Raw genomic sequence first — 12008 nt, forward strand, 5'->3', positions numbered from 1 at the left:
TTCTGATCACTTTTAATGCAAAAAAATATTGACAAGACAACATTTTTTCAATGGATCAACTATGGTTCCCTTGGAACGAGCTGTCAAGTAGGAGCTTTTCTGTCAAGAAGGACCGCGAGGTTAATTTTTCAAAATTGATTTAAAAATCCATTTTAAGCTCTTTATGGTCGTACAAAGGGTCATTGTACTCAGAAAAATAAGCTTTATCGCTGTGAACAATAATATCAGCAATCTAAGCTTCATTTTAGGACCCAATTTGACAGCGATGTCAATTTTGTGCCTTTCTTTAATTATCTATTTGAATAATTTCTCATCTTTCCTGTAAGTTGCCCTCAATACAATCTAAGCTTGTTTGTTACCTCTATTTATTCACTATTGTTAATTTCTTTATCTACTTTATAAATCACTATCTTTATTTTATTATTGATTCTTTACATAGTATATTTCCTTCACTGTCCATTATTTTGAAACATCACCTTTTTCTTAGGTAAGTGAGATTCGAGCCCTTACGCAATTTATGGAATGATTAAAGGATTAACACAAATATTACTATTGTGACCGTGAGGTTACGTTTTTACTTAGTTTTTGTGTGTGTGCGCGCTGGAGTGAAGAGTAGCTCCCGACCGTTCCGCCGGAATTCGTCGAAAAACCCGCGGTGCCGTAGTGTCCCACGTCGCGAAGTGGCCGTATTTACCGTCGGAACACTGAGTGATCCAGACGCCGGTGAAATCCGTGCTCGCCGGTCGTTAATTTGGCTGCAATTAGTGCGCGAATTTGTGATCGGCCACGGGCCAAAGCAAGGGCCAAAGCCAACAGCAGAAGAAAAAAAAAACAATACACGCAGCCGGGCGCCTTTGAAAGAACGTCGTCGTCGTCGTCCCTCGACCACGTTGATCGTGGTGTACGGCAGTAGTGTAGTGTAGTAGAAAACGAACACAAGTGCGCGGCACGGAAAACGCGGAGTGTGCAAAATTTGTTTTTGAAAACGGAGAAAAGTTTTAAAATTTTTTTTTGAGTTTTATTTTGAATTAAAAAGTGAAGTGCCCCCCCCCCCTCCTCCGCCGCAACCAAGAACCCCCCCCCCTCCAAGAGCGTCTGTTCCCCAGGTTAGGGGCGGCTCGAATCAAGAGGAGTTCGAGTGTTCGCAAGCTGTTAGCGTCTGTATCCCAGGTCAGGGGCGGCTGACAGCAGCGGGTGTTGGACCCCCCCCCCCTCTTCGAGCGTCTGTTCCCCAGGTTAGGGGCGGCTCAAGGAAACCGGTGTCCTACTCCATCGTCGAGGTAAGCGTCTGTTCTCCAGGTTAGGGGCGGCTTACAACAGGTAGAGTTAGGACCCCCCCCCCCCCTCGAGCGTCTGTTTCCCAGGTTAGGGGCGGCTCGAAACAGCGTCTGTTCCCCAGGTTAGGGGCGGCTGATTGAAAGTCCCTGTGTCGGCGTGGGACTCTAAACAGTACCGGCACGACGGTCCTCCGGCGAGACAGGGGGTTGGTGATGGCTACACGCACCCGCCGTAAAACCGTAGTGCAGAGAGCTCCAGATGCGAGCCGATCCAATCGCCGACCCGATTTTCGGGGATCCAGGGATTGGAAACTCGGGACGTGGAACTGCAGGTCTCTCAACTTCGATGGGAGCGACCGCATTCTTCACAACGAATTGCGGGTCCGCGGTCTCGAAGTCGTGGCGCTGCAGGAGGTGTGCTGGACGGGGAAGGACCACCGAGAATTCGGTGGGTATACTATGTATTGGAGCGGCGGCGATTCACACGAGCTGGGGACAGCTTTTATCGTGCTGGGCGAAATGGCGAAGCGCGTGATTGGGTGGTGGCCAGTCAACGACAGAATGTGCCGGTTGAGAATCAAGGGCCGATTCTTCAACCTGAGCATTATCAACGTGCACAGCCCGCACATGGGAAGCGACGCCGATGACAAGGACGCTTTCTACGAGCTTCTTGACCGCGAGTACAGGAAGTGTCCAAAACACGACGTCAAGATTGTCATCGGCGACTTAAACGCTCAAGTCGGCCAGGAGGAGGAGTTTAGACCGGTTATTGGGAGGTTTAGCGCCCACCAGCAGACGAACAAGAACGGCCTACGAATCTTCGATTTCGCTAAATCCCGAAACATGGCTATAAGTATTACTTTTTTCCAGTACAGCCTCCTCTACAAGTAAACCTGGAGATCACCAAACGACACGGAGACGCAAATCGACCATGTTCTCATCGATGGTCGGCACTTCTCGGACATAATCGACGTCAGAACCTACCGTGGCGCGGACATCGACTCGGACCACTACCTGGTGGTGGCAAAGCTGCGCCAACGCCTGTCTGAGGTCAACAAGATCCGGTACCGTCGCCCGCAGCGGTATAATCTGGAGCGGCTCAAGGATCCTGAGGTCGCTACCCAGTACGCGCGGGAACTCGAAGCTGCGTTGCCTGACGAGGGTGAGCTTGCCGAAGCCCCTCTGGAGGCCTGCTGGAGCCATATGGAAGCAGCCATCAACGCAGCGGCATCGAGCGCCATCGGGTACGTGGACCGAGTTCGACGGAACGGCTGGTTCGACGAGGAATGTCAGGCGATTTGGGACGAGAAGAAAGCAGCGCGGGACAAGTGGCTGCTGCACAACACCCGTGGGAACAAGGAGTCGTACAAACAGTTGCGAAGACAGCAAACCCATCTCTTTCGGGACAAGAAGCGCCGCCTGGAAGAGTTGGAGTGCCAGGACATGGAACAGCTGTATCGCTCCAACGAAACGCGTAAGTTCTACAAGAAACTCAGTCAATCCCGGACTGGCTTCATGCCGCGAGCCGAAATGTGCCGGGACAAGGACGGAGGCATCTTGACGGACGAGCGTGAGGTGATCGAAAGGTGGAAGCAGCACTTCGACGAGCACCTGAACGGCCCAGAGACGGAGTACCAGGGCGACGGGGGAAACGACGTCAGCGCTATGGTGGACGGCGAGGACGAGCCAGCACCCACGATGAGGGAAGTTAAGGATGCCATCAAGAAGCTGAAGAACAACAAAGCAGCGGGTAAGGATGGTATCGGTGCTGAACTCATCAAGATGGGCCCGGACAAGCTGGCGGCCTGTCTACACCGGCTGATAGTCAAGGTCTGGGACACAGAACAGCTACCGGAGGAGTGGAAAGAGGGAGTAATATGCCCGATCTACAAGAAGGGGGACAAGTTGGAATGTGAGAACTATCGAGCCATCACTATTCTCAACGCGGCCTACAAAGTGCTGTCTCAGATCATCTTCTGTCGTCTGTCGGAGCGAGCAAAGGATTTCGTTGGGACGTACCAAGCCGGTTTCGTGGAGGGGAAATCGACGACGGACCAAATCTTTTTGCTACGCCAAATCCTCCAAAAATGTCGCGAGTACCAGATCCCAACGCACCACCTGTTCATCGATTTCAAAGCCGCGTACGACTCGGTCGATCGCGAAGAGCTATGGAAGATCATGTACGAGAACGGCTTTCCCGGGAAGCTGATCAGACTGGTGAAATCGACGATGGACGGGGCACGGTGCAGCGTGAAGATTTCGGGAGCGATGTCCGACCCGATCGAATCGCGCAAGGGACTGCGACAAGGCGACGGTATCTCCGGCCTCTGTTTCAACATTGGGCTTGAAGGTGTAATGAGGCGGGCGGGCTTCAACATGCGGGGCACGATCATCAACCGGTCCAACCAGTTCATCTGCTACGCCGACGACATGGACATTGTCGGCAGAACGTTCGAGGATGTGGCCAGGCGGTACACCGAATTGAAGCGGGAAGCGGATAAGGTTGGATTGAAGGTGAATGTGGCGAAGACGAAATATCTGCTGGCAGGAGGAACCGAGTCCCTTAGGACTCGCATAGGACCGAGCGTGACGATCGACGGCGACGAGTTCGAGGTTGTGGAGGAGTTTGTGTACCTCGGATCGTTTGTGACGTCGGACAACAACTGCAGCAGAGAAATTCGGAGGCGTATCATCACCGGTAGTCGTGCCTACTACGGACTCCACAAGACCTTACGGTCTGGTCACCTTTCCCGGCGTACAAAGTGTACCATGTACGAAACGCTGATAAGACCCGTCGTCCTCTACGGGCACGAGACGTGGACGATGCTCGAGGAGGACCTGCAAGCGCTTGAAGTTTTCGAACGGCGAGTGCTTAGGACGATCTTTGGCGGCGTGCGTGTGAACACTGTATGGAGGAGAAGGATGAACCACGAGCTGGCGCAACTCTACGGCAAGCCAAGTATTCGGAAGGTCGCCAAGGCTGGCCGAATCCGGTGGGCCGGACACGTCGCAAGAATGCCGGACGCGCTGGATGCGCGCCAACCGAACCAGACTATCAATCCGGTGAAGTTGGTGTTTAATTCGGAGCCGGTTGGAACGCGGCGGAGGGGGGCGCAACGTGCGAGGTGGTTAGACCAAGTGGAGGAAGATCTGAGAAGTGTGGGAGTTCCGAGTCGGAATTGGAGAGTAGCAGCCCAAGACCGAGTTCAGTGGCAGCGCATCTGGAGACAGCTCATGACCCGGAGGTTGTACGAGCAGTAAAAGTAAAGTAAGTAAGGACCAAAATATTGTAACAAAACACCGCGACAAAAGAAATAGCAACAGATAAACACGACTCAACACTAGGAAAGATTTCAGGAGAAAACAAAACACAGTAAAAAAAACAACTAGTTTTTAAATTCAAACTAAAAATAAAACATTTTTTGCTTTAATGAAAGTTGATAGGCACACTATAGATGGTTAGGCGCTTATACTTACATCAAACCCTACGTAATGTACCACCCCCGGCCGAGTTAAAATGCGTAACCGGAAAAGAAGGTGTGCATGCCTGGCACGAACATCAGGGTAGGTAAACCATCACCATCGCACTATCATTGATGCATATTTCGGTGCGTTCCTCGTCTCTTAAAACTTCTCTTCTCTTTCGCAGCCGAGTGATGGTCGGCTTGCTATCGCGAATATCGAAAGCCCATCACATCGACGAGAAATACCCTATCGCTGGCTCCGATGGAACTATCGTTCCAACCGGAGAGACACGCACACGAAATTGCTGTATACATACACTGGAGCTCACGCACACAAATGAACTCATTTCTACAGGGCTTACGGGCGAGAGAATTTCACGATTGCTCTTTCTCTTGCTTTTTGAGCGAGGGGACTGGCTGTGTGAGAGATTTTTTTCCGTCTTACGCATCGGTATGTTCGTTGCTCGCTATTTCATCGGCGTCGTTTTCGCTTCGCTCTCTTGATGCAGTTTTGGGAGAACGACGTAAATTTGAAGATTTGAGCGAGGGACGATATCTAAAAGCCCTCGACCATCGGCGAGGAAATGAGAAAATACCATCCCTGACGAACATTCAAAGCGTGTTGCTCGTACTGACTCAGAGCAAGGGTGAGATGTAGGTGTAAGGGCAGTGCGTGTTCGTCGGGAACATGGTGCATAAGATCGGTCAAGGCCCGTTCTTACACTGAAAATTGCGAATTACCGTGACCGTGAGGTTACGTGTTTCACATTATAAACGGAACGTGATGGACATGGGTTCGATTCCTGTCTGGTTCGGCAAAGTCAGAATCCCATGCATCAAAGAGTCGAAATTCTCACTGGGAATCCTGACCTGTAGGGGATGGGTATCGACTTGCGACGTTCTGGGGTTTCAAATCCAGAAGTCGTGGGGTCGATTCAAGTCCCATTAAGAGGCAGTATTTGTAGATTCTGCTCGGTTTGTTCTAGAGGTCGTATCGAGTTGCTCCGATTTGGATGAAACTTTCAGCGTTTGTTTGTCTATGCATGAGATGAACTCATGCCAAATATGAGCCCTCTATGACAAAGGGAAGTGGGGTAAAACGGGCATTGAAGTTTGAGGTCCAAAACACATGAAAATTCTTAAAATTGCTCGCATTTCCGTAAAACTTCATCAATTCCAACTCTCTTAGATGCATTCGAAAGGTCTTTTAAAGCCCTTCAAAATGTGCTATAGACATCTAGGATTGGTTTGACTTTTTCTCATAGCTTTTGCAAATTACTGTTAAAAATTGATTTTTTTAAAACCTTAATAACTTTTGGAAACAGCCTCCAACACCCATTCTCCCATAGGAGCAATTCTCTACGAAATCGGTCTTTTTTCTTCAATTTTAATTTTTGTATTTTTTAATCCGGCTGAAACTTTTTTGGTGCCTTCGGTATGCCCAAAGAAGCCATTTTGCATCATTAGTTTGTCCATATAATTTTCCATACAAATTCGGCAGCTGTCCATACAAAAATGATGTATGAAAATTCAAAAATCTGTATCTTTTGAAGGAATTTTTTGATCGATTTGGTGTCTTCGGCAAAGTTGTAGGTATGGATACGGACTACACTGGAAAAAATAATACACGGTAAAAAAAAATTTGGTGATTTTTTTATTTAACTTTTTATCACTAAAACTTGATTTACAAAAAAACACTATTTTTAATTTTTTTTATTTTTTGATATGTTTTAGAAGACATAAAATGCCAACTTTTCAGAAATTTCCAGGTTGTGCAAAAAATCACTGACCGAGTTATGAATTTTTTAATCAATACTGATTTTTTCAAAAAATCGAAATTTTGGTCGTAAAAATTTTTCAACTTCATTTTTCGATGTAAAATCAAATTTGCAATCAAAAAGTACTTTACTGAAATTTTGATAAAGTGCACCGTTTTCAAGTTATAGCCATATTTAAGTGACTTTTTTGAAAATAGTCGCAGTTTTTCATTTTTTTAAATTAGTGCACATGTTTGCCCAGTTTTGAAAAAAATATTTTTGAAAAGCTGAGAAAATTCTCTATATTTTGCTTATTCGGACTATGTTGATACGACCTTTAGTTGCTGAGATATTGCAATGCAAAGGTTTAAAAACAGGAAAATTGATGTTTTCTAAGTTTCACCCAAACAACCCACCATTTTCTATCGTCAATATCTCAGCAACTAATGGTCCGATTTTCAATGTTAATATATGAAACAATTGTGAAATTTTCCGATCTTTTCGAAAAAAATATTTTTGGAATTTTCAAATCAAGACAAACATTTTAAAAGGGCGTAATATTGAATGTTTGGCCTTTGTGAAATGTTAGTCTTGATTTGAAAATTCCAAAAATATTTTTTTCGAAGAGATCGGAAAATTTCACAAATGTTTCATATATTAACATTGAAAATCGGACCATTAGTTGCTGAGATATTGACGATAGAAAATGGTGGGTTGTTTGGGTGAAACTTAGAAAACATCAATTTTCCTGTTTTTAAACCTTTGCATTGCAATATCTCAGCAACTAAAGGTCGTATCAACAAAGTCCAAATAAGCAAAATATAGAGAATTTTCTCAGCTTTTCAAAAATATTTTTTTCAAAACTGGGCAAACATGTGCACTAATTTAAAAAAATGAAAAACTGCGACTATTTTCAAAAAAGTCACTTAAATATGGCTATAACTTGAAAACGGTGCACTTTATCAAAATTTCAGTAAAGTACTTTTTGATTGCAAATTTGATTTTACATCGAAAAATGAAGTTGAAAAATTTTTACGACCAAAATTTCGATTTTTTGAAAAAATCAGTATTGATTAAAAAATTCATAACTCGGTCAGTGATTTTTTGCACAACCTGGAAATTTCTGAAAAGTTGGCATTTTATGCCTTCTAAAACATATCAAAAAATAAAAAAAATTAAAAATAGTGTTTTTTTGTAAATCAAGTTTTAGTGATAAAAAGTTAAATAAAAAAATCACCAAATTTTTTTTACCGTGTATTTTTTTTTCCAGTGTAGTCCGTATCCATACCTACAACTTTGCCGAAGACACCAAATCGATCAAAAAATTCCTTCAAAAGATACAGATTTTTGAATTTTCATACATCATTTTTGTATGGACAGCTGCCGAATTTGTATGGAAAATTATATGGACAAACTAATGATGCAAAATGGCTTCTTTGGGCATACCGAAGGCACCAAAAAAGTTTCAGTCGGATTAAAAAATACAAAAAAAATCGAATGACCGAAATCCTAGAGAACTGCTCATAGGTCAAAAGTTAGGGAATTTCATGGACTATAAGCCTACGGTATTAACTTTTTGGCCAATCGCAGTTTTTCTCATAGTTTTTCGATTTTTCTAGAACAAACATTTTACAACGTTAGTTTTTGCTCTGTAGGCCTCCATAGCGGCACTTTTTGGTCTCAATTTTGACATACTCGGAATCCTCAGAAAATTTTACATTAGATTGAGGTGTTGGAATTTTGAATTTGATTGGAAAAAATGCCATTTAGAATTAATTAAAATATTATTTAGAATTTTGTCGGATTAGGGGTAAACAAGTTTTCGCCTACTTGATACAACATTTGACGTATTGATTATAGGGTAAATAAGATCTATTTCTTTTTTCAAAAATGTTTTATTTAATTATTTTTTAAATCAAAATTACAACTCCAATACTTCTAACTTACGTGAAATTGACCGAGGATTCCGAATATGACAAAATTGAGACCAAAAAGTGCCGTCTTCTTGGCCTACAGGGCAAAAACTAACGTTGTAAAATGTTTGTTCTAGAAAAATCGAAAAACTATGAGAAAAACTGCGATTGGCCAAAAAGTTAATACCGTAGGCTTATAGTCCATGAAATTCCCTAACTTTTGACCTATGGGAGAATGGGTGTTGGAGGCTGTTTCCAAAAGTTATTAAGGTTTTAAAAAAATCAATTTTTAACAGTAATTTGCAAAAGCTATGAGAAAAAGTCAAACCAATCCTGGATGTCTATGGCACATTTTGAAGGGCTTCAAAAGACCTTTCGAATGCATCTAAGAGAGTTGGAATTGATGAAGTTTTACGGAAATGCGAGCAATTTTAAGATTTTTCATGTGTTTTGGACCTCAAACTTCAATGCCCGTTTTACCCCACTTCCCTTTGTCGTAGAGGGCTCATATTTGGCATGAGTTCATCTCATGCATAGACAAACAAACGCTGAAAGTTTCATCCAAATCGGAGCACCTCGATACGACCTGTTTCACATCGGTGAAAAACTCGCTCTTAAATTGTAAATCCCAATTAAACATTTTAACGGAATTTTCTCACAACACTTTAAAACCCATTGGTGAAACTAAATATTTTAATAACTAGCGTCTTACAAGATTTAAAATTAAATTCAGGTCTTTGATAACGATACTACAACGACAATCTTCGGCATCCGTGACAATCACACGTTCATCATTCCCTCGAGAAACATGAGCGTATCGACGGATTCGATCGTCATGTCGACGTCCCGCTTTGCGATCGTTTTCTTCTTGCCGGCCGCCGTATGCGTGTACGCTTCCTTGGCCAAATTCTGCACAAAAAGTTCGGCGGCCCGGGTCACCAGGAAGATGGCTTCCGCCGACACGATGTTCACGTCCGGGTCGAGCTTCATGATCTGCTTGATTTTGCTGAGCGGCAACTGGACTAGACGCGGCTCGGTCGGTTCTACAAATTTGATCGTCAGCAAATGTGAAATTATTAGTTTAAATTTATTAGGTTTGAAGTTACCTTTCCTAGCGGATGTTGCCTCTTTTGTAGGCTGGTCATCTGGTTGCTCGGCTGAGTCCGCTTCTAGTTCCGTATCTTCGATTAACTCTTCTTCGGGTGCTTCTTCCGTTTCAACGTCGTTCTCTCCTTCAGCTTCCGTTTCCCCTTGATCGGGTTGGATTTCATCGCTCTCTTTCTCCTGTTCCGTTACCGTCTGAACTGGGAATGTGTCATCGCCGAAATCGATCTCCTCGGACTCGGGTATAACAGGATTTTCAACGATTGTTTCCGGCTGATTTCCTGAAGTGGTGCCTTCCGATTCCATGATTAGTTTGTTTTTAGGAGAATTTGGCGCAAATTTTCATAAACATCACACGCGTTACGCGTTACGTTTTTGTTGTGTTATTGCTGTCAAACGTCAAATACCGGAAAGTAAATAAAACAGAAAAGTTCCAAAATAAAAACAAACATTGTGCAAGATTAAAATTTAAATCTGGAAAAAGATCACTAATTTAAAGAGTTTAGCAGTTGATATGTCTCAAATTATCTTTCTACAATCATTGTCCAAACTGCGCCACACGTAAGTACCAATCTAGTTCAAGAAAAAAGTTTTTCTCAAGATTGTGCAATGCTCATAGAATTTAACCCTCGCAGTACCAGATACTGAAATATTTTTTTATGGTATTCTTTGCACAGAACCCGGCTTTTGTCACGACAAACGATTTCACGATGCTTGGCCACACAAACCCCAAAGGTCAACCCAAATGAACCAAAACCCGTAAACGACAAACCGTTGCAGTACTTCAACAGCCCGGCCTCTCGGTGGAGGGCCGAGCACACCCGAAGTGGCCAGGACAACGAGGACATGCCTTGGTACCAGCCGTACGTGGTGATCGCCAGCATGGCCGTGTTTATGCTTTACTTTTGCGTGCTGCGTGAGGAGAACGATATCGACCGGAGCCTGGAAAAGTCCCTGTACGAGCACATACCCGGTCTGGAGGAGAAACAGCTGGTGGTGAGCTACCACTACAACAAGGAGCACGGTCTGCCGACGATCGAAATCGAGCAGCGAATGAAGGCACTTGGGCTGGAGTACTAGGCGCAAGCTGTGATGTAAGCAAATAAAGTTAGAACAAATGCAGCGACAGTTGGTGTTAAACATTTTGTTGATGACTGCTTAAAGATTTTTGCTCGGGAATAACATGTAAGAAACCAAACGGCATTTTCCACCGTTCTTGTCGATGCTTTCAAAACACTTTGAACTTGCAAGCAAAATGTGCACTTCCCTAGCGCCAACGTGAACTTCAAGGGCTTAAAATGCATTATGTTCTTCACTTAAAAAACACTTCCCAAACCCAACATGACCCAAAGAAATCCTCCTTTTTTTTTAAATTAAATATTCTATATTGAATCTTTGTTATAATAATTACATTTGATTTACATAATAAGTGGTCAGCTGTAACTCTTCAGCTTTAGTTTGCTATTCGTGATTTAAACACTGTTCATTCTTATAATTTTAAAAGTATATGATTTATCAATTTTGTAACACTATCACTGAAAATACGCCACCCTTTTTTTCCAAGTGCCCAAACACTTGAATGATTCAATTAAACCGCATCTTAGATCTAATTTGTTTGTGTTTCAATTTCAATCCAATCCATTATTAAATTCAAGTGTTTTGGCGATTGACTTTTTGGTATTTTTTGACACCTTATTTTCATTCGTGTGGCTCAAAAATTTCAAGTGTTTTGCTCATGAATTTGCCCCACTGTGTTGAACTATTCAAAGTGATGAGGAAAACACTTGAAATTGATCTTGTTTTGATTTGAAATGCAGTTTAGCGACAGCTTCATGAGACTTTGCTTTGTTTCCTCATTTGAAAGTTTTGGCCGTCCGGTGTGTTCGTTTTTCGCAGACCGCGGGAATTCGCTGCCGCCATGTTCCAGTTCAGTAAATTGCCTGCCCGGTTTGTAACCGCGAAGATGAGCATCGCCACAAGACTGCGTCCTCGGGCTCGAGCTCCGTATGGCCAGCGGAAGGGCTTGGTCTCCCGGATTCCCGGATAGAAGCCAACTTTTGTGATAAAGTTCCTTTCCGGACCCATTTGGTGAGTGGGGAGAGAATTTTTGTTGTGGGGTTTTGTTTTGATTTTTGGATGTATTTTGTATGATTCACAGGAAGGATGCGAAAGAGCTGCAGATGCCGAACCAGGAAGCGGTGCCAGTGAGAAGCAAGATTCGGATGCAGGGGCCAAGCTATGCGTCATTCGGATGGTCAAGGCACAGTTTGAGTCGATGGAACCACCGCGGTTCCACCAAAGAGAATTCCGCATCAACAAGAAGATTCTCCAGTGGCCTCTATCTCCGCCGGCACCGGTGTTTCACTCGCCGACGCTGAGGAACCTCCCAGGAAGCAGGCACGAAAAAAATTACAGAATTTTTACACACCAAGTTGTTTTTGAAGTTGTTAGAAAATAAAAGCAGCCAAAAAAATTAATTGCGCAACATCTTCT

General features: G+C 43.8%; 2 protein-coding genes across 2 annotated transcripts; one reads left to right on the forward strand and one right to left on the reverse strand.

Moving 5' to 3' along the window:
- Window positions 1-9127: 9127 nt before the first annotated feature.
- Window positions 9128-9922, reverse strand: LOC120422684 (DNA polymerase epsilon subunit 4). The gene is made up of 2 exons (XM_039586194.2): window positions 9518-9922; window positions 9128-9454 (listed from the first exon to the last, which is right to left on the reverse strand). Exons 1-2 carry the CDS (start codon window positions 9819-9821, stop codon window positions 9192-9194), a joined length of 567 nt encoding a protein of 188 aa, XP_039442128.1. The 5' UTR covers window positions 9822-9922; the 3' UTR covers window positions 9128-9191.
- On the forward strand, window positions 9921-10643 carry LOC120422685 (uncharacterized). The gene is made up of 2 exons (XM_039586195.2): window positions 9921-10076; window positions 10193-10643. The coding sequence occupies exons 1-2, from the start codon at window positions 10030-10032 to the stop codon at window positions 10593-10595; spliced, it is 450 nt and encodes a 149-aa protein (XP_039442129.1). The 5' UTR covers window positions 9921-10029; the 3' UTR covers window positions 10596-10643.
- The last annotated feature ends 1365 nt before the right edge of the window (window positions 10644-12008 follow it).

The sequence above is a fragment of the Culex pipiens genome, chromosome 3 (genome assembly GCF_016801865.2).
Source record: "Culex pipiens pallens isolate TS chromosome 3, TS_CPP_V2, whole genome shotgun sequence".
Lineage (NCBI taxonomy): Eukaryota > Metazoa > Arthropoda > Insecta > Diptera > Culicidae > Culex > Culex pipiens.